Source organism: Lichenostomus cassidix, chromosome 13 (genome assembly GCF_008360975.1).
Source record: "Lichenostomus cassidix isolate B80296 chromosome 13, HeHo_3.0, whole genome shotgun sequence".
In the NCBI taxonomy this organism is placed as follows: domain Eukaryota; kingdom Metazoa; phylum Chordata; class Aves; order Passeriformes; family Meliphagidae; genus Lichenostomus; species Lichenostomus cassidix.
In genome coordinates, this window is record NC_139494.1 from 12,067,570 (window position 1) to 12,090,025 (window position 22,456).

A 22,456-nucleotide genomic window follows, 5' to 3' on the forward strand; every position below is an offset into this window, starting at 1 on the left:
CAGTGGGAAAGGGCACAAATACTGCTGAACCTCTTCTGCATTAACCCTGGCATTGCACTTTCCCCAGAGACTGCTGCCACATGCCACATTGTGACTTGTCAGATGTTCCATCATCACAACTAAAATTACAAACCATTATATCCATGGACACGGTCTACTTCAGAGCTTTAAAATCTTGCTTTTAATAAGTTTCTGCATTACACAAGAATGAGTGGTTTTGAGAACTGGTACTGAGGAACAGAGTTGCAGGGTGAGTGGGTAGGACAGTGCATCACCCATGCTCTGAGCTGTTCCCTTCTGAGAACAGTCCTTAGAGCCCTGGAAGAGACTCATTTTGTTAAACATATTTTATTTTTTATAATGCTGACAGATAGAGTTACATTAGCTTTTCATTTAGTATGGAGGAATGAATCACTTGGTGTTAGCATAAAACCAGGTTTAATAGAATCAGAAATGGCCCACAGTGTAATTGCTCAGTGTGACAAAGGCCACCTGCAATGCAGTTGTAGTTTGCCCGAGCCCTGTCAGTTGTTGTTTGCCTGTACCTGGAGTAGAGATCCTTTACCCACCCAGTCAGGTGAAGCTAAGAAGGTTCTTTAGCTACTTCTGGTGGGTACACAGGACTGAGTGGCTGGGGCAGTAATAACCCTGAGCAAGAGCCAGCTGAGAAATAAATTGAAGGGCATTAGGCCGTAGCTTATGAAAAAAATCACCTCAGTTGTACTAAATCTCCTAAATGTACTTTTAATAGTACAAGTCTGTAATAGTGACAAAGGCAGTGATTGCTACATGTTCAGTAACTCAGAAGTTCTGTAGGATATGTGTAATGTTGATCATTTCCAGACCTCTTAAAGCTGCCATTCTTTCCTGGATTGGGGTTGTGTTTAGTGCTCTTGTGGAAGAGCAGTGGTTTTTGCTGTATTTTACCTGAGAAAGAGCTGTCCCTCTGGTCCCATTACTGGGGCACAAGTTCACGTAACCCTGGGGTTGGCTCTGTGGCTCACTTCACCCAAACACTCCCTGCCGAAGTATCAGCTACAGAGAGGTGGATTGCATGAGGAAGTGTGGGGTTAATGCGTATTTAATGCTGTGTAGAAGCTTTACCTATATCTAAACATACTGCAATGTCCAGGGTCAGACTGACAAAGGGAAGAGAGCAGGACCACCAAGAAAGAGAGTGTGGAGCAGTTCCAGTGCCAGGACTTATTTCAAGATGTGCTTATAAAACACAAATGTTCAGTGGTGAGTGACACTTGGAAATGTCTTCCTTGCCTGTGACTAGTATTTTTAAAAAACTATAAAACCCAAACTCCCCCAGCCTTCTTTGGGGCAGGGGGAGGCAGGTGCTGGGGACCTCTGTGTACCTTGTAGAGATGGAGCCTGTTACCATCCTAACAGCTCTATGCTATGTGTGAGAGAAGACTTCAGGGACCCCGTGTTGACTCCTTTGCTCTCCTTTTGGTGAGAGAGTCAGTAACACTCACACTTCAGAAAGCACAGAGAAGGCCAAAGCAGAAGGTGTCAGTGTCCTAGGGTGAGCTCTGTGGAGCCAGGACAAGGATCAATCCCAGGGTGAATGTCCCATCTAACAGAACTGGTAGTTGTTGCCCTTGAGGAGGGGCTGCCCACTCTCCTCTTGATCGCAGGACTCCTCACAGCAGCCAGAAGTGTCACAGCCACTGTCTTCCTCAGCACTGGAGGGGAGGTTGGTGTAGTCCTTGAAAGAAAAGGAAGAAACACAACACCCCGAGTGTGTTTTGGTCCCTTTGATGGTGGTTGACACCTGTTCCCATGTGGGTGACCAGCTGGGGCTGTGCTCACTCCCCACTACCACCCTGTGCTGTGCTTACAGGGCATGACTAGCAGGCAGGGCAGGCATGTGACTGTGCTTTTGTGGACAGCTACTCCTGAGGGAGTGCACAGCAAGTCAGGGGAATGGGGCAGGGTACTGTGCTGGTATCGCTGCCTGTCACAGAGAGGTTTCTGCCAAGAAGCTGTGCTTCTTTGTCCAGTCCTCTTTGGCCATGTTGGGGAATAACTTCACCCTTCAGCTGGATGCCTCTCTGCCCTTCCCACCAACACTACACTGCTCCCATCAGCTACTGGTAAGGGACATCACAGAAAACTTGTCCAGAAGCGGTGTTCATGTACAGGAAAGCACATCCTCCCCCTTCTCCTCTCCAGAGGTCCTCACCTGCTCCTTATGAACCTCCAGCTCTTTCTGGATGAAGCAGCCGATCTGGTCAAAGGTGGGTCTCCGTGTGGGCTCCAGGCTCCAGCATGCCTGCATGATGCTGTACCTGCAGGGCCAGACAGGGACAGGGTGGTTGCACAGTGCTGATGGAGGCTCTTCTCTGCAGCACTCTGTTTATCAGGGACACAGTACTGAGCAGTCCCTTGTCTTCCTCCATAAAACCCATGTGTAGTGCTCCAGGGAAAGGGCAGACCTGTGGCCAAGGTCCCTGTGCCACATCCCTGCCTCTTCCCATGAGGCAGCTCCAGCCACCCCCTCACTGCTGTGTGAATCTCAGCACATCCACTCACATTTCCAAAGGAGCAAAGTCAGGCCTGGCCATCTGGTATCCCTGCTTCACCATGCTGTAGAACTTGCTGTTCACCACCATGCCAGGATACGGGCTTTTCCCTGTGACAACAACAGGAGCAGAGGTGACCTCAGACCAGAGTGTTCACCACTCTAGCCTTGAGGGGTGGGAAGAGGCAGCCTGGAGCATCGCCTGAGCTGGTGCTACCCAGGGAGTTCTGAGTTAGAGAAAATGGTGCAGGATTCTTTGTTTTGAATGGTTCCTCTGGGAACATAACACAGTGTTTTACAGCCCTGATAAGCTCAGATTTTTGTCAGCCTTCCTCTTTTCTTGGAAATTTTTCTGCAGAGACTTTAGAGCAGTAGTGAGCCATGGAAAACAAAAGAGGTTTGCAAGCTTGCTTGTTTCTTACCAAGGGAGAAGATCTCCCAGAGCAGGATGCCGTAAGACCACACATCACTCTGCACTGTGTAAATGCAGTCAAAGATGCTCTCTGGAGCCATCCATTTCACTGGCAGGCGGGCCTGGAAGAGCAGAGAGTCCTGCAGACTGGGACAAGCTGGCAGCTTATGCTACACCCTGTCTGTCCTTCATGCTTTAGCCCCATCCCCAACCCTTGTACCTTCTCTTGTGCCCGTTTTAATTACTTACATTGCCTTTCACAACATAATTGGAGTCATTCATGATATCCCGGGCCAGGCCAAAGTCGCAGATCTTGGCTACCCGTCCATCTGATATGAGCACATTCCTGGCTGCTAAGTCACGGTGGATGCACTGGAGAGAAGACAGCACAACTGAGACCCAGCCACTGGCTCCTAGCAATCCCAAATAATTCCCTACAGCTCAGGCCTGCCACCAAAACAACACTTGTAGGGGCAAGGGAAATGTGCTGCTTGAAGAGCCTGGTCTGAGGCACCATGTCATGTGCAAACTGTGTGCTCTCTTTCAAGCACTTCATCTGTGATGTTAAGACACTGTGACATTTCACGCCCTGTCCTTTAATCACTCACAGGGCTGTCATCTTCCCCACAGGAGGAGGCACAGAACTAGGGGCTGTTGACACTGTGTCCTCATCTCTGAAACAGTCATGGGGTGACTCTCTGATACTCTGAGCCAGCTTTGGCAGACAGCTCAACAGCCACTTTCAGTTCCTTGTCCCTGGGTAGCAGGGATGCTGCCAAAGCGAGAAAGCTTCAAAACAAAGTTCCTGACCTAGTGTAAAAACAGGGGAGAAAATGTTGAGACCAGCATGATGTACAGCCCTGTAACACTGTCCTGCCATGATCACCATGGGAGACAAAGGCTCTGAAGGGAACACCAGACACCAGGACCCAGCCTGTCTGAACAAAATAGACATAGCAATTTGCAGCAGCATCTTGCTTGAGCTTGGCTACCCCATCCAAAGACATCCTAAGCCTTCTGCACCCAGGATGGGTGGCTTCTGCTTGGCTGGATTGGTGTTTCCCACTTGTCAAGCTGGGGGCAGTGGTCCTCTTGGCACTCACGTTCTTTGATGCGAGGAATGCCATGCCCTGGGCCACCTGGCTAGAGAACTGTAGCAGGTCAGAGAGATTGAGGGGCCGCAGGTCCTCCCTGGCTTCATCTTCTTCTTCTGAGCTTCTCCCTGGAATTGAAAGCAGAGATTTAAACTTGCTGCAAAGCTGGTGAGTAACACAAACTGTGGCGTGTTGTGGTTCCCAGAGCTAAACCAGACAGGACGGCCAAAAGAAAGAAATCACGAAATCACAGAAATGAGCCTTTGACTCACCCCTGACTTGCGCAGAATCTGATGCTGCTGAAGATGATGATGACGACACAGGCCTCATTTCAACATATGTTTCCAAACCCTGGCTTGAAAAGCCACTGTCGCTGCGTGAGAAGCAACAGAGAGGGGGACAGGCTGTTAGAACCTTCCAGCAGGACCTTCTGCCCTGCTCCATACCCACTGAGAGAAACCACATCACTGCCTGCAGAAGGTGACTTACCCAGGGGTTTAAGGGCAAAGCTAATGTTGAAGCTGATTCAGAAAGGGGACCTGGGCCCCCTGTGTTGTGGGGCTCCAAGTACTGCTCCCCTTTTGTTAAGCTCTTGGCTGATGGGGTGCAGTCAGCTTCATCCTACAAAACCCATGTGCCCAACAGTGCAAGAAGCCAAAAAGTTTTGGTTCTGAGTTGTAGAAGGACAGACTGGGGTGAAACCTAGATTTATCATGAGTTATTCAATGACTGCTGTCAGAGCCTTTGAAAAACTCAGAATTGTAACCAGTGTCTTTTACATCCTGGTATCCTGCCAGTCCCCAGACCTTTGACCTTGATCTGTCCCCAGCACAGTGCTCTGCACACTTCTCCCCAACAAGTATCCAGGCCCTGCATTGCTCAGCCCTGCAGCACCAGAGCTCTGCTCCTACCTGCGGATGTATTTTTTCTCTAGTTCAATGTTTTTGTAATCAGCAGCACTATCTAAAGAGGTGTCCAGGGCAGAATCCTGGATAATTATGGATTCAGCCTTCTTCCGCAGGAAATTCAGCAGATCTCCATAGCGACAGTACTCGGTGATGACAAGGATTGGGCCTGGGAGAGCAGCAGAAAAGGCTCATTAAGGAATGATGTTACTGTGGCCTGTCCTGCAGATTGCTTTCCCTGGGAGGGCAGCAGAATCCAGACAGCTCATCAGCTCATGCTGTGCCTCAAAGGGGCCACGGCAGGGGTGTGTGGGAGCAACAGGGCTGGGGGATCTTACCTCCACAGGTACATGCCCCCAGCAGGTTGACAATGTTCTCGTGGTGTCCCAAGTGACTCATGATCTTCAGCTCAGACATGAGCGCCTCCTGCTCATCTGTGTCTGCTGAAGCTGTGAGGTGAGAGGAGGACTGTGTGAAGGAGTGAGGGAGGGACAAGGAGGAGATTTAGGGGGAGGACAGAGGAAGGTGTAGACAGAGTTATGGAACAAAAGGAGGAGACACAGAGTGAAAACTGTGTCCTCTAACTGTGCTTCTAACCTCCCCTGCCCACAAAAACGACAGGAGTGTGATTCCAGCACCTGGTACTTGGCACAGAAACAACTTTAAATAGTAGATGTTGCAGCCTGGAAGCACCAACATGTGGTGAACACACCCTACATCCTGCCCAGAGGAGCTTGGATGGAGCTCAGCCTTTGCAAATTGCTCTGTGCTTACACTTCAGCATCTTCACAGCCACTTTGAGCACTGAATCTTCTTTGCCCAGCCCAAAAGCTGTTGCTTCTACCACTTTTCCAAAGGCTCCTGCTCCAAGAGTTTTTCCTGCAGAGAGGAAAAAAAAAGCACTTGTACGATATTTTATAGAAAAAGATTGAGCAGTGGTGCTGCATGCAGCCTTGAGGAGGATGTCTGGTGAATGGGGATTCCTGCTGGGCTCACACAAGATGACGCATCCCTTAGTCAGGAGCTGGCAAACATCTGTGGGGAGCTCTTCTGTGAGCAAAGATGGTGTGAAAGAGTCTATCTCCAAACATGGTCTCACCAATTCTGTGCCTTAGAAATGACCCCAGAAGCAAGAGAAGGGACATGACCCCTGCAGCCCTCCTGGGAGCAAAGGAGGAGGGAGGGAGTTACACCCTACCATTTGCCACCCTGTGTGGAAGAGGGCAGCAAGGCCTGGTTAAGGATGCTGCTGGAATGGCTGGACACAGCTTTGGGTACTGCCCAGAGCTTTGGCTCTGACTCTTGGAGCATTTCAGCTCTGTGGTGAGCTTCGTGCCACCAGGCAAGCAGCAGGGGAGGTTTCTTACCAAACTGGAGGTTATTCCTGGGAAACTCCCATTTTTCATTGTATGGCAGCTGAGTGGGATCGATAAAGATGTAGTTATTCCCTTCACAGGCCTCAATGATCTTCCACCTCACCTGGTACTTGGGTTTCTGCAAGGAACAGACTCCAGTTATTCAGTGTTCCCCAAGTTCTGAGGGTTCCCCAGCCCCAGCATCCACTCAAGCTCACTCTGCAGGCACAGAGGGAAGATACTGATTTCAGCCCTTCAAATATCTTCTGAATCTGGACTAAGTAAGAGAGGCTTTTTCTGGACAGCCTGGTCTCTTTGCTGTTAAAAAGTCCCCCAAGTCATCACTTATGACTGAGGGAGGCTCTCTTGCCACTGGAAGAAGCCTGTTGCCATCATTTGGGATGGCAGAGCTGGGACATCCAGCATGTCCCACCAGAGCAGTGGCTGACAGTGCCTAGCTGGTGCTGGAGGGAGATGTCCCCACTGTGTCTCCTTCCTTGGTCCCCTGGTCGCTGAGCACAGCAGAACAGTGGAGCTGGCCCAGCTCCACTTCCCTTACAGGGGAAAAATAAAAAAGGAGAAAGAGAAGTAAGAATTTCTCTTTTCCAAGAATGTCATGGCAGAAGTAATCAGGCAAAGCAGAGTAGTGCTGGAGTCCCTGAACAGAGAAGGCTGGTATTTGCTTGAGATAGGTAACCATGTTATTTTTAGCCATGTCCTGCTTCTCTTGGGCCAGAAAGCCCTTCCAGAAAGCTATTTTTTTTCAGATATGTGTTTACACATCAATTAATCTTTCTCTCTCTCTGCCTATGGAGCACTGGTCACAGGCAGCTCTGCCTGCTGAGATGTACATGCCTGTCTGAAAGAAGGCTCTGACGGATCTTCTGACAACCAGCACCAGAACTTTGCTGCAAAATTTTCAGCCTTGATAGGCTGTCAAAGGAAGGGTGCCAAAAGGGAGAGATGAAAACCAGGAGATTTTCACCCACTGATGAAGCAGAGGTGGCTACTGATTGGTTCAGTTTATGGAAACAACAGAGAAGGAATCCACATGCTGGAAATGAGCCTTGCAGAGAAAATGGGGCAAGTTCTTATATAAAAATAGTGACCAAGTCTTCCTGGAGACAAACTTCTTCTAACATCATCCTGTTTCCCCATAAAAACAGTTTTTTATAAAGCAATGAGGAGAATAAAAAGTAGATGCAAGCTGCAAACCACTTGTTTTTTCTCCCTGAATTCAGTCTGTGGATTCATGGGGACCAGAGCAAAACCAGCTACAACTGCCAGCACAGAGTGAGCACCTTTGTCACCAAACAATAACCACACTCACCTCTGGGCTACAAGACTGAGGGACCAAGGCAGGAGAGGTGTTAAGACACTGGGTTTGGTGCCTGAGCTTTGCCCTGCAGCAGGAAACTCCAGGGGGAAGCTGGGAGGCAGTGGAGGTGAAGGAGGCAGCTTGCCTGGTACCTCCAAGCTAAATGGTCCCTGCCCATGTGGCCTCTGAGGCTGGGCAGCCCTTGCAGCCTTTGCCCTGCAACAGAGAATCTGACCTGGTTGTACTTGTAGAGCAGGAAAAGGAGTAGGAGGAGCAGCAGCACCAATGCGCCTATGCAGGTGGAGAGAACAGGGCTGAAGAGCTTGTTTGGAAGGGCCATGACACTCCCTGGAAGAGGAAAAAAAGGAGAATGAGTAAACACTCTTATTTCAATCCCAACTCTGGGAGCATTTTGCCCAGCTATTCCCTTCAGCTTCTCCTGTATGCAACACACCCCAGTGCTGGCTTCAGAGACATCCTTTTGGGAGGTGCTAGGAGCAGGGAAGTTCTTGATGCCAAACTCTAGGCTGCAATGGTTCCCCTCATTCACCCCAATTTCCACACAAACAGTACCAAGTGCAGGTCAGACTGACTGCAGACCAAAATCTGTGCAGCCAGCACAGTCCCACCAAAAGATGCAGCCCCTGTATTTTGGTGGGCTGAGGAACTGCCCTGGAGCTGAGTCCTGCAGTTATAAGATGTTTGTGGAGAAGCTCAGCCTTTGGCTCCAGGCTATAACCCAAGCAGAAATTTCCACATGGCTCTTAGGACTGACAGATGCCAAAGCCTGTGAGGATAAAGGGCTTGTGGAATCTGTTCCAGCTCTCTTGCAAGACAGTGGGGATACACCTACAGAATGTAATCTCAGAGCCCCCAGATTCTGCCCCACTCTGCCAATCTTACTGGTGATGGTGAGCGAGTGAAGCATGTCTGAGGCATTCCCTTCCCCGTTAATGGCCACGCAGCAGAAGGTGAAATTGTCACCCAGCTCCTGGAAGAGGATGGTGCTCTCCACCTCCACCTCTTGGAAGGGCAACATGTTCACCACCTGGGGTCTGGAGTCATTCCGTATCAGTCTGTAGTCCTCACTGTGCCTGCAGGGATGGCAATGGGAGACAATGAGTGCTCCTCTGCAGCACAGCAGCTCACAGCTGAGTGCTGCCTGTGTCAGACCAGAGAGCAGACACAGGGAATTAGGGTTGGAGCTCTGTCAGATGTGTTACATTCTGCCCAGTTAAAGACCTCTCTCCGAGCACCACAGCCCCGTATAGACAGAGCTCTGACTGCTTTTATGTGGCTCAGCAGTGTTCTGCCATCTGTCCCTTCAGTAGGACTGGTCCTCAGACACAATAGCCCTGTTCAGGCAGCTGCAGTTCCTCCCCATGATGCTGTAGCTCAGTAAATCTGGGCTCTGCAGAGCCTCAGACCTGTGGAGGTCCCAGAAAGACAACTGGGCCAGCCAGGACGAACCCTGACTGCAATATACACCAGGACACCTTTCCAAGGGATCCCCATGTTCCTTGGAAAAACATGAGGAGAACAGGAATCACAGGTGGACAATTTCTTCAAGATAAGGGCTTTTGGAATAGAAAGTGCCCCCTCTTCTCAGGCAGTACACAAGAACCTCTTTTTTCAGCAGAGAAAAATCCCTGTTACTGGACAGGCTCTGCAGTATTGCTTGTCAGGGAGCCTACATGGTGCTGCTCAGTGAATGCTAGCCTGGCAAGGGCAGGGACACACCTTGGAGGTGCTCAGTGTCCTGGGCAGTTCTCACCTGTCTGAATGAACAGGGCACTGGTACCACTCAATGCGTGGGGCAGGGTACCCAATGGCCATGCACTGAAGGATGCTGGAGTCATTGGCTGGCACCTTGATTCTGCACACCCTTGGAGAAGCTGTTGGGAAAGTCACATAAACGGAGAATGCTGTGACCAGAGGAAGAGCACATCCCCCATGCTCTGGTTTACTGTCCATGCATGAAACAATAAACCAGAAGAAATCCCCACGCTACACACAGGCAGGTTTGGGCTGGGTCTGTGTGCCCTGCAGGTGCTGAGCTGGAAGCAGCCTGGTACCCCAACCAACATCTTGTTCCAGCTGGGAAGCAGCCCCAAGGGCAAGCAGGGTGAAAGAATGGGCAAGCACTTACATTTCAGAGATATACTGAAGGTAACTGATTGATTGGTCACATTGTTGAGGGCATGAAACGTGTAGAATCCTCCCTCTCCCTCCTTCAGGCGGTTCAGGAAGAGCGTGTTGTTGTACCTGCTCATGGAGAAAAACACTGTGAAGAACACACAGGCCTTGCTCAGTGAGATGCTGCTGCTTCCTGTGCTCTGGAGCAGTGAACACCTCCAGCACTAATCCGAGGAGCCTGCTAGTTGCTTCTTCAGGGGAAGCAGGGAGGGAAAGATCATCCTTAGAGGAAATACCTTTTGCCACCAAGTGCACTTCAGTACTTCCAAAAAACTACAGGTGGGTGAATGCTCAGAAATAATTTAACATCTAAATCATTGCCTTTCAAGGGTCAGGGGATGCTGGTCCTCCTGCCTTTGGCAGAATGAGTTACTCCATGAAGTCATGCACCCTAGTGCCCACTCCCCTCTGCCCCCAGCCCATTTCTTACCCCCAGTGCAAGACAGAATTCACCCTAAAGCCATCATCGTTGCTAAGTGGCATAGTTCCTCTTGTGGATTATTTTTGGCTTCTAAGAAAATGAAAGGGGAATTGACAAAACACCCCAAAAAATGGACTTATTTTCTTTCAATCTCCTCCTGATCTCAGTTGGCTGTTTGGAAGAGCAGACTTGTGCCCTCCATTAGATCTTATTCCCATAAAAATGTTTTTGGCTTCTCTTGACATATGGCTCTCAGTGCCTCTCAGTGCACAGAGCATGGGACAGGTCCAAGGAGCAGTGATGGAATTAAGTTTTTTGTACTGTTTATCCACCCATACAATTTTTTCCAGCAAGGAGAGTGCAGACTTGAAAAATCATGTCACAAACATGATATTGACTTCCACAAGGCTTTCTAAAGAGAAAGCTGCCAAGTTAGAGAAGGGTGGTGTCCTCGATCTGATCATACTGTGGTTTGCTAATAATACTGGAAAGAGAAGGCAGAAATGCAGAACAGTTTCCTTCTTTAAAACCAGAGAGTTTTCTGTAGAATGGGGCCTGCCTGTCTCAAGGAAATCTCTCCTGGAAACATGCCATAGCCAGTGTAGAAGACAAAGAGCACATACCAGTTGTTTCCAGACAACATTTGGCTATGAATGATTGTGGTGGTCCCAGAGCTCTTCAAGGGATTTGTGTGTTCCCAGACCCAGTGGAGAAGTTTGGGGTAAGCCTTAATGTGGATCTGCAGCTTCAAACTCTCTCCCAGAGCAACCTCCTGGCTGGTGGCTTGCTCTGGCATCAGGTACACATAACCTCTCTCTGCAGGATGGAGGAGAGAATGACCATCAGCAGCCATTTCCAGAGACCTGGAATAAGCTTATACCAGCTCCATAAATGGATCATTATTGGAAAAAACAGCCTCAGCTGTGAGACTGCAGGAGTGAATGAAGAATTACAGAGGTTATGCTGCCAAAGGAGTACTTTTAATTTTTTTCCCCATGGCACCTTGGATTACACTGCCTGAGGAGAGCTAGAAAATCTTAGTGAAGTCTCATGGGGAAAGAAGTTTTACATGCTGTATCCTAAGAAGTGATGAGGCTAAAACTGTAGCTCCTAATTGTTCATAAAAGACAGGCCCTTTAGCTAAAATCCTGGCTTCTCACTTGGAAGTAACTCAGACTGAGCCCTGTTTCTGAGCTGTGGTATGCAGCAGCTTTGGATCATCAGCAAACTCCAGCCTGTGTGCTGTGAGGATGAATTTTCCATCTTGAGATACAAACAAGTGAATAATAGACCCGAATCCCCTTATGTGGATCTCTGGCTGGAAGAGACAAAGATCTATACTCTGCTCATGAGGCTTGCCCTTTCTTCTAACCAGCCTTTCCTGGTCGTCAGCACAACTTTGGTCCGTTCCCTTTTTATTGTTTCAAAGCTTCTTATAAATGCACAGAGACTGAGATGAGCACTCCAATTTTCCATCCAGAACCCAAAATATGTCCTCTGTCCCCTCAAGATATGAAGGGAACACCAGTTCCTTTCCTAGCAGCTCAATGGTTCTCATGTGAGCCCTCAGACACAAGGGAGAATTATGTTTTCAACAACAAATCTAGGAAGAGAATGGAGGCAGAAGCAGTAAATACTCAAGGCTAGGTATGATTCAACTTCCTGGTCTTTTAGGGAAGGACTCACCTACTACCTGAAGCATTGTTGAGGCATTCCTGAATCCTACTGAATTGTTAGCTATACAGACATACTTCCCAGTGTCTTCCATAGTCACTGCTGGGATGGACAGGGTGTCATTGATGAAGTAGTTATCATTTTCAAAGTCAATCTTTTTAGTTCTCATGACCTGCCAAGCAGAGAGGGAACAGCACACATTGGAAGGGCAGAGGACGGAACTGAACATTTAAGAGAAGCAAACACACCTCTCCTGCTCTGGGCTAGAGAGCTTGTCACTGAGAGACCCAGAGACACATTAAACCCAAGGATCCAGGGCAGATATTCCACAGCAGTTAGGTTATAGTTGTTGTCAGCCTTCTGACTACAACTTGGCCTCACACTGTGTGATCCAAACATGCCTTGTGTATTGTTTCAACTCCTTAATAAAGACATCAGTTATAATAAGTACTTCTAGCAAACCTAATCTAACCATCTAGCAGTTAAAAGTCAGCATCACAGAGTTTTTGAAATGTATTGCTTTTCTTCACGCATATCTTTTCTCTGGAGACCTCTGTCCTGAACATGTTTGCTGCTTTATAAGCCCTGGCAAAGCTTGGTGGAGAAATGTTGCTTTAATAGGTAACGTGGCTCCTGTCCAACAACCTCAGCTGAAACAATATCCTGTCTTGCAGCAAGATTCTGACAATAGGCAGGTGTTTCTTAATCCTGCAGCATCCCAAATAAATTATATTCAAATTTCTACAGCTTGAATAGCTGCTTTGGTCAGGTAGTTCAAGGCTTTGCTGTGGGTGACACGGGTCAGTTCTTACCACCTTGTGTCCCCCAGTTTCCAGGAAAGCCCCACACCCCAACTTACTGTCTTTGCTGCTGTCACCCATCTGATGTCATACTTGTGGGAAGGAGCAATCACTCTGCAGGTGACTTGGAAAGGTTCCCCCACGATTCGCACGTGGTCCATAGGGTCCATCATCACTGACACAGGCTTCTCCAGTGCTGCACAAAGGCAACCAGGGAAAGATTCAGTGTCAGCTGGTTTCATGTGCTTTGGAGACTCCCCAGGACCTGGCTACCTTGGCTGGTGAGGCACTGGCACAGGTTGCCCAGAGAAGTTATGGATGCCCCACCCTGGAAGTGTTCAAGGCCAGGTTAGATCTGGCCCTGAGCTCCCTGATCTAGCAGGTAGCATCCCTGCCCATGGCAGTGAGTTTGGAATGACATGATTTTTAAGGTCTCTTTCCACCCAAACTAGTTTATGATTCTATTCTATGATTCTACCTTCTACTTTCTATCCACCTTAGTCTTCTTACCCCTGACCTTCTCCTTCCCTAGTGATCATCATTCCCTTTTGAGCATGTGTCTGTGGGGAGCAGTAAAGGAGGGGAGAACACGGCAGTCAGCACTGTGGGTTGAAAGGGAAGGGGAAGCTTCTGCCATGGTTACAGATGGAGCACCAAGGCCTGAGGACTTGCAGAATATTGGAGAGACTGGTGGATATTTTTCTCTGGTCTCTGACAGTGCCTGCAAAGATTTGAAGACTGCTGAACCCAGGGAAACCCATCTGAATGAAGCAATTTGCCAGAGGTTGGTGGAAGCTCCTGCAAGGAGCTTTTCCTTAATGATCTACTGTGGCCAGCTTAGTTATTGGTGGCCCTTAGGATAGCAAGAACCCCAATCCTTTACCTTCTTCCATGACCAGTCTTATTCTTGGTGAACTCTTTATTCTTCCATTTATCTGTGCTTGGCATCGGTAAGAACCTTTATGCTTGCTTTGCACATTGTACAGTGTTACTCCTTTCTCAGCACTGAAGGAGTAGTTGGTGCCAGGTGGGAGAGGAGAGGCATCACCCATGACCAGAGTCACATTGGATCCATACTCAGGGGCCGTGATGAGACAGGGGAGATCAACATTCCCACCTTCAATCCCCCGGATCCGGAAATCCGGGGTGTACCACACGTTATCAGGATCTGCAGAGGGGACAAGATGGGCTTGTGAATGGGATCAGAAAATGCACTGAAGCTGAGAAATACATTCCAGCAAAAGCAAGTCTCCAGCATTGCTGCCCAGTGGGAGTTCAATGCTGGGGCAGCTCTGCTCAACGCCTGCCTGACTCAGCCTCCAAATACTCACATGACAAATCCAGCTCCAGCTAACACATTTGAGCAACCAGCTCAAAAATGTCCATGGATAAGAGATGCTGAGAAGTATGCACACCTCTAATTAAACTTCTCGCTATGGTGCTAGTGTTGCTTATCAGACCTCCAGCTTCCCTGCTCAGGGCAGCACCTCTGGTACTAGGGAAGGGATGAAGTCAAGTGGTAGAGCTACCACAGCTCAGCTTCTTCTGGGATAAAAGAATATTTGGGGTTCAGGTGCTGTTGTGAGGATGTAATTCATGTGACTCTCCCTGTTATCTGAGGTACTGGCAATATGGTTCTCTGATTTGCAAATCTCATTGCTCATTACAACACGGAATAGACTTACATTCCCTTTTCAGGAAGGGAAGCCACAATGGAAGGAGGGAGAGATCCAGGAGATCCACATATACATGAAATGCAGCTCTGGACTTTACCCTAGTGCTTCAGCTTCCATTTTATGTGGACTCACATGGCTGTGGGTGAGCCACTGCCCCACCAGGAGCCTGCACTGCTCCCCAAGCACACACACAAGCACAGCACAGCAGAAAGGAGCTGTGCAGTGGCTGTGCTGCCTGGAAGGAGGCTGTTCTGCCAGTGGATGTGGGAAGAGAGAAGCAGGGTTACCTCGCACAAACAGGTGGATGGCTGCAATGCCCTTGTCACTGCTGTTGACATAAGCACAAATATAGGTGCCTGTATTCCTGTAAGTGGCCGTAGGAATACTGAGAGTGCTGGTGGTGTGGTTACTGAATGTATACTTTTTGCTATTCCATGCAACTTCAGACTCTCCTGAGCAGTGCAAGATGACAGGATCACCCGTGTTGACAACCAGGGTAGGGAGATCAGGGCTGATCACTGGAGATGCTGAGCCTGCAAGGGAAAGAGAGGGTGAGAATGCAAAAAAGATCCTAAAGATGCTCTGTTGGAGTTCAGGTTGCTGAGTACGGAGTAGTTCAGCATCAGGAAAAGGCTGAGCTTGGGATTCAGACTGGCTTTTTGGCTCATATCACTGCACCCATTCTCTGTCCCACCAGACCCATATGGCATGATACTACAAGGAATGAATTTCAGGGAAGAAACACTACCACACACCCTTCCCCCTTTCCCACTGTTTGAACATTTACAGCACTGGGACAGGAAAAGCAATCATCTGGAGCTGATTAGGGCAAATGCCAGCTTGGAAATTTTTCCTGCTGATTTTTGCCTCTTCTTACAATAGTTTTCCTTTTGTGGCAGAGCTGGAGCTCTATGAACTGGATCAGCCCATAGCACCATTTAGCAGAGTTTAAGTCAAGTTTGGTGGATGGGGCTCTCTGTTGTATTGGTGCTGTGATGAGCTAGAACAGACCTGGACAGCTCCTGCAGAGCAGGAGGTCAGTGCATATCCTTTGGGAAGACTGGGCTTTTGCTGCCAAGCACTGAATTTTGAAGGACACCTCCTCATGTGTATCATGGAGTCACACACTGCAATCTCCTCACAGACACCAACAAAACATTGTGAAGTGAGTCAGTATTATTATTCCTTTTTGGGAGAGGAAACTGAGGCACGGAAAGGCTAAACAGCTGATGAAAGTCCATTGCTGCTGTTCATACAATACCCGAGTCCTGCAGACACCAGCATCACAACCAGCTGGAGTTCTGATGCATCTCTGCTTTGAAGATACCTTCTCTGCTGGCTGAATAAAAGGGAACCAGGGTCCTTCTCCAGCCTTAGTGTCGGAGGGAAATATTTTTTTTCCCCATTTTGCCCTGTCAGCGAGTTCTTTGAGTCACCACCTATATTTAGGGTGGGGGGAAGTGCAAAATGAATCAGTGCTGTGGGGCTGGGGAAGCAGTGGTACAGCCACCCCACGCCAGGCCCTCGGGGAGGACAGGAAACACATTGCAAATGGCTATCTGTGCTCAGGGGGCTCTGTACCCCCCTCCAGCCCCTATCCAGGGCTACTCTACCACTTCTGCTTTCCTTCCCAGTTGCTAACCCGTCCTCACATCTTAAAGGGACATACACCTTCATTCAAATAATGCTAAGCATAAAGGGAGCTGTGTAATTTATCAGTTCATTGCTCTTTGCAGGGTTCACTACAGGCAGTGATCCTCCTGCCAGGGCCACTGTCCCTGTAGCAGCCAGCAGAGGCACATCCTCATCCACTCCTGATCACAGCCCTTTTGGGGAGGAGGGTGATGGCCAAGGTACAAATGTGTGTCCAGCTGTGCTCAGGGCTGTGCCATCCAGAGCCCACACATCAGAGCCTGAAGAGCAGCATTTAAGCTGTCTTGGGCTATTGCCTCACTCCATGAGACAAAGGGTAGACTCAAGACCCTGGAGAGTGTTGCTGGTGTGTGACAATGGCACAGTTGCCATGGGGAAGCTCAGACAAGGCCTGGATCAAACTCACTGGCCCTGTGGGGAGAAGCAGAGGACAAGGATGTTTGGAGCATGGAATATTTGACATTTTATCTCCCTGTTTTGTTTTTTTTGTTCTTTTTTTCTTTGATGCTTTTATCTTTCTGTGGAAAGAGGAGAAGCTTCATTTATTCCCAGAGTGGAGAAAAACATGTCCCAGAATAATTTACAAAGCTACATTTTCCACATATCTGAGGCAAAATGTTCCTCCCTTTTTGCTAAGCTCTGCTTTCTAGTGGGGCTCAATATTTCTGTTGCTTTAACTCTTTGTCACTGGATCCTGTTCCCCTCACCTACTCTTCTGCTTTGGCTGTCCCACCACATCCAAGGCTTTGGCACTATTTCATGGGGAGCCAAGTTCTTTGACTGAGAGTTGTATTCAAACTAGTTCAGTGAAAGACCATGTTGTAACTGGTCCTTGGTTTGACCACAGCAGGAGGACAAGAAAACAAAACAGAACAAACAAGAGTCATCTCACTGTCACCAACTTATGGTTCCTACTGAGCTGCTATGGCCAGAAAAGGCTCTGGGTAGCTGCTCCCCAGGACAGAGAGGAAAAAGCCTTCAGGCTGTCACTAGAGACTCCCATCAACAACACAAGCACCACACAGGTGGAGTGAGGACAGACAAGGCAGAGACACTGAGTGCAGGACAGGGCGAGGTGAAGGTCACCCAAGCACCCACTCCTTCATGTGTGCTGGGGTGAGTCAGAGCAGCAGATCCTTTTCCAGAATGGGGAAGCAGCGCTGCTGGGGGAGGCTCTGTCCCTGCTGACCACTGAGCAATCTTGCACGAAGCCCAAGGATGCCTCTCTTCTGCTCCCCAGCAGCTTCCGCAGCACTGCCAGTAACTGCTGGCCAGAGGTTTTACCACACTTGGGTTGTGTAACCATGACCTCTGCTTACAGCTGCAGACTCTGTCCCTGCCTCTCCCATGCCAGCCAAAACATTGCTTTCCTCTGCTGGGCGTTTGGTGAGGAAAGAGAAGTGAAGGCTGGTGAGACAGAAATGCTCAGGATCCTTACCACAAAAGCCAGACACCAGGATATTGAGTGGGTCCTGGGGAACAAAAAGGTCTGGCGCTGAGAGGGACCCATACCAGACCTGAGCTCCCTTTGTCCCACCCTCAGTGACAGCAAGGAAAAGTTTGATTTCTGAGGACCCCTTTCCCAGAGTCACCTACAGTATCTGATGGACTGAGGATGGAGAAAAATGTGCTCATCACAGCTCTGCTTGGGGCTTCTATCCCAGAGGTTTAGATCATTCACAATAAGAAAACAAAACTTCCAGGAGCACATCTCAAGATGGCCAAGAACAGGTGCAAGAAGACCATGTTTAAAATCATTCCTCTGCTTGATCTCAGCACCTTACCCTCCCTCAGTGGGAGTCCAAATCACAATGGCTACACCACATCAGCCCTGGGTACCTTCAGAAGATGCACTTGCAATCCAAGAGGTAGGAGAAGGAAGTCAGGCTCTGACTCCAGTGGAGGCTATTACTTTGTAGAACCTTGGAATGCTTCAGCTTTGTGCTGCAGATGGCCAGAAGTGCTTGTACTCACACACAAATGTGTGTCTAACAGTCTGGCATAAAGATGTCACTGCTGTTGACCTGCATTGCCCAGTGGCTCCAGGAACCTTTGGAGAGATCCTGACAGCTATTATTATGATCTCTCACAGATCTGTATTAGACCTGCCTAGTCTCTATTTTCTTAAAAAAACATAAGAAATTAAAAACCCTTCAGCCTTCACAACAGTTCTCAGCACAGCAGATCTGGAAAATTCTGCTCAACATGTTGCAAATGTCACTTGAAGTGAAACAACAAGCTAGAGGGATGCAAGTTTCCTGGGCTGAAAACATGAGCACTTGCAGTGGCTCAAGAAGGATTTGCTGACTACCTGTTACATGCTGAATGCTTTCCCCTGTGTTGTCCCTTTCCAGGGAGGACTTCACACCACAGTCTCATTGTGTCCCCAAGAAAGCTCAGAAGGAAAATGAAGGTGAGTGCCATACAGGACCTGAGAGGTACCCAGCACTTCAAAATGCAAGATTACTAATACTGATTTCCATCTGTTTGGTTCTAAACCTCAAAACAGGCTTAGTGACTTTTTTGAGGTTGGTGGGTTATCACCTCTTGGCCATCTCTGCAGCCTCAAAAAACAGGCGTGTTCACCTTTCCCTCCTTGGCTGCCTGAGCTCTGTTTCCATCACATCCTGGCTCTACAGCCCTGCTGTGTGTGCCAGCACCACCAGAAACCAGCAACTCTCAGACACTCCAACTGGGCATGAGGTGCTCTGGAAGGCGCCAACGAAGCTGATTTTCCTGACTCCTTCACCTACAGACCAAACATCTCCAGCTCCTTCTCCATTTGAGCAAAGTGTTATTTTGGAGACAGCTTCCCTCAGGACACAGTTTCTGCTGAACCATTCCTTCATCCTAAACCCTGTCCAGACCCAAAGGGTTGGAAGTTTCCCTTTCCCATCTCCCCACTGCCAAGGTTCTGCCTATGCTACGTGCACCTCTCCATCTTTGTTGGCCTTATCCTGGCAGTGCTGCTGGCAGCCAAGAGCAAGCTGGGCTCCAGAGCCAACACACCCTCTTTCCACCCCTCTCCTCCCTCTCTAATTGCAGCCAGCTCTGGATGACCTTCAGAAAGCCACTACAGCCAAGTCTGCACTAAATTCCAGTGCTGCTGTCTCTTCCCTGCAATGCCACAGAGCACACACCTTCTTCCTACCTATGCAAAGGATCCTTGAACCTGCCCACAGCAGTGTCCACTTCATACAGCAGCCTCCAGAAACAGGGACCATGCCAGCCCACAGCAGCCTTTTGGGATACATGACTGGGAGCCTGGCTTCACCCTCCATCTCCAGGAGCTGAGTGCTTCTTAGTCCAGCTTCAGCACAGCCCTGTCCCCACCAAGGCCATCACCCCTCCTCACCTGAGGAGGAATGCAGCACTCACACCTGACACCCAGGAAATCCTCACCACATCCCAAAACCCCCCTGGAGTGACGTGGGGCTTTGGGAGTCAGTGTACCTACCACGCCAGAAGCCAGCTGTGGCGAGCAGCAGCAGCAGGAGAGCAGGACCCATGTCCCCAGGGACCGTGGTGTCCCCAGCGTGGAGCCAATGCAGCTGAAGGATCCTCTCGAGCAGTGGGTGCCTCTTCTCGTGGGCACCGTCCCCAGCGCTCCCTTGTCGGGAGCTTCTCCTTTCTGAGCTGACCACAAGTTAACAAATTCCCTATTTTGTTTGTTTTTGAAACAGGGGAAAAAAACCAGGCCATGCTTTGAGACGTCACCAGTGACAAACCCCCTGGTAGAGGTGGGGCCTTGCACGCACCCCGCTGCATGGTCCCCCTGTTTTGGGGGTCCCCCTCAGGTCTCAGAGAGGAGCCCAGCCCCAGACCACTCCCCAGGGCTGGCAGGGGCCACTGCACCATGCTGGGGTGTGGGATAATCCCTGTGTGCTCTGCTTGCTGCCACTCCAACCCCCAGGGACTTGTGCACACTTTTATCTGGCACGGGGACACAAAGTGCTCCCACACTTGCAGGCAGTGGATTCAGTTTTATTTCAGCAGGACAAGTTTTACCTCAGGCCCAGTGGCTCTTGCTGGTTTTGGGATCTGAGGACCCTCCCAGAACATGGCAGACTCCCTCACAACATGCCACAAAGGCAATTCAACCTGAGGCAGCTCCCAGGTGAGAAAATGCTCGTGAAGATGCCAAATTATTTTGTGTTAACCAAAAATGTGATCCCTGGTGCAGAGCGGCTGCACAGGATCACCACCAAGACCCATGCCAGTTTCACCACCCTCCCTAGCAGGGGGGCATGTTGGAGTTCAGCATGCAGACCCCTCCTGGCTCCCAGCTGGGCAGGGGGACACGTGGGGACTGTGATTCCCTCCTCTCCCAGTACCTCCAAGCCTGGGCTCACAGTGACCCTGCCACCATCAGGCAGCCCCAGAACTCAAGCACAGACTCTTCCTCCCCTAGAGCCCATCCCACCCACCCATCCTACCTTGCTGGTGGGGAGGCTGTTGGCAGCTGCTTTATAATTGACAAGCTGGCAGGTACCTTGAAGCAGTATTTAGGCAGTTAGCTAATTAGCAGTGTTAGCAATTAGTAAATTAGACACTTTGTTAACCTGCCACTGGACCATGGCTCTTCCAAAACAAGTGGGAGGAAAGGCTTGGAGCAAACCAAGTCAGCAGGATTAGCAGGTCTAGTCAGACAAGGGTGCCCCTTGCTCTCTGCTCTGTCTCTGGATAATCTCACTCTGCAGCAGAAGTTCAGGGCTCCTCACAGCAGCTCAGGGTGGGAAGTGACAACCACCACCTGACAGCACTGGGAAGGAAGCACAGGGGAGGAAGGTCCAACTGGGGGGCTCTGCCAGCTGCCCCAGCTGCAGCCCCAACAGCAGGGAGGTGACAGGGACACCACAATGAAACGTGGGCAGAAAGAGAAGGGCTGTTCCAAAATGTCTGCACAGAGGTGGCTGTTGAATCTGCCCCTGCAATGCCCTGAAAGCCTCCACCAGCTAGAGGGGAAGGGGCTTCTCCAAAGGGGGCAGCTAGAGAGGTATCAGCAAGACAAGGTCCGGGGGCCAAGAGATGAGAGCACGGCTGACTGTGCTGGAGATGACTAAGAGTCATGGGAACGTGGAGAAGAGAGCTCTTGGTTTTGGCCAGAGGGGTGGCTGGAGAGCGTCAGGGAGTCCAGAGAGAAGGAAAGGCAGCTTTTGGCCAAAGAACGTTTCCCCTCAGCAGTTTTTCCTGGCAGGGTGCAGGGAAGAAGAACATGAATTAGAGGCAGCATGGTGCTCTGGGGGGCTCCTGCCCAGAGCTGGGGGGCTGTCAAGCAGCTGGGCCACAGGAGATGTCTGCTTGATTATTCTTTCCTCCTTTTGAGCCAAAGGGGCTTTTTAAAGGATGTTTGTTTCCCTCCTTCTTCTCTTTAAGTATTTTTTTGGGGTTTTTTCCAGGAACAAATGCCAGCTCAGAGAGAACTGACTCACCAATGTGAATAAGTATTAAACCAGACAGGTTTAATAGAGAGAAGGGAAACAATCTCTCAGTCCTCCTTCTCTTTGAGGGGGCCCCTTGCAGAGCATCTGTGATGGCAGGGATCCCCAGGTGGTAGCCTGGACACATGGGTCTCCAACCTGGACTGGGCACACCTGGGGATGCTCATTGGTACAAGCTTGGGGTCCCTCCCTCTTTCGTGTCCCTTTCTTCCTGCCTGCAGGCTGCACCCCAAATCTTGTGTGTGCAAGCAGCAGCTCAGCCACAGGAATGCCCAGGCAGCTCTGGGCACAGGGCAGGGATGCTCTCAGAGGAGCTGCAGCCTTACTTTGAACCACTTGAAGCCCAGGGATGTCTGTGGAGGCCCTGATGGTCTTCCTGCTCATTTCCAGCCCCATGAGACCTCTCCAGTGCATCCTGACATGCAGAAGGTCTGCTAGGCAGGGATCAGGCAGTGGGAGCCTGCAGGGTTCAGGGCTGAGGTCTATCAATTTCCCCGTCTCTGCTTCCCCCCAAGCCTTTGATGCAGCCTCCCTTGAGAAAAGGGGATTTTTTTCTCCCTGCTGATTCAGCTCTTGGAGAAAAATGCCCAGATTGAGCTGTGCCAGGTGACTCAGAGCATATCTGGGGAGAATCAGCCTGAGCTGGTCAGGGAGACTGCAAACCTCCATTCTGGAAAAATGAAGAAAGGCAGGAACCCAGGACAGGCTGTGCTGGAAAGGGGAGTCTTGCTGGAACTTGGACCTGCCTGCTGCTGCAGTCTGTGCCTTGGACCTCTGGGTACACAGGGAGTTTCCAGGAGCTGAGGGAGGCAGGGCTGTTGCCAGTGGGGGCTGCATCATGAATCCAAAAAGCAGGGTCAACACTGCTATGTTGGAACCTCAGTCCAAGACCCCTCTTTGCAGCAACCCCAGGCTTTCCAAGCACGTGGCTCAGAGCAGATGCAAACATCTCTGCTCTGCAGCTTGGGGTGGCTTTTG

The 22,456-nt window shown here is 49.8% G+C and overlaps 1 protein-coding gene across 1 annotated transcript; it reads right to left on the reverse strand.

Moving 5' to 3' along the window:
* Window positions 1-158: 158 nt before the first annotated feature.
* On the reverse strand, window positions 159-20,717 carry CSF1R (colony stimulating factor 1 receptor). Its single transcript, XM_085073708.1, has 22 exons — window positions 20,474-20,717; window positions 19,495-19,696; window positions 14,672-14,917; window positions 13,592-13,876; window positions 12,768-12,904; window positions 11,921-12,080; window positions 10,858-11,050; window positions 9,767-9,882; window positions 9,392-9,512; window positions 8,521-8,711; window positions 7,853-7,965; window positions 6,312-6,438; window positions 5,719-5,823; window positions 5,283-5,393; window positions 4,951-5,113; window positions 4,312-4,412; window positions 4,049-4,167; window positions 3,195-3,317; window positions 2,956-3,067; window positions 2,545-2,644; window positions 2,195-2,300; window positions 159-1,717 (listed from the first exon to the last, which is right to left on the reverse strand). The coding sequence occupies exons 2-22, from the start codon at window positions 19,544-19,546 to the stop codon at window positions 1,586-1,588; spliced, it is 2,913 nt and encodes a 970-aa protein (XP_084929834.1). The 5' UTR covers window positions 19,547-19,696; window positions 20,474-20,717; the 3' UTR covers window positions 159-1,585.
* Window positions 20,718-22,456: the final 1,739 nt, after the last annotated feature.

What these genes read in the sequence shown, in the direction of transcription:
- CSF1R (XM_085073708.1), bottom strand. Translation starts at nt 19,546, where the DNA reads ATGGGTCCTGCTCTCCTGCTGCTGCTGCTCGCCACAGCTGGCTTCTGG. An exon ending in TGCCCTGTTCATTCAGACAG is followed by an intron (nt 8,712 to 9,391) that starts GTGAGAACTGCC and finishes CCATCCCTGCAG; the next exon opens with GCACAGTGAGGACTACAGAC. An exon ending in TCACTCGCTCACCATCACCA is followed by an intron (nt 7,966 to 8,520) that starts GTAAGATTGGCA and finishes TTCCTCTTCCAG; the next exon opens with GGAGTGTCATGGCCCTTCCA.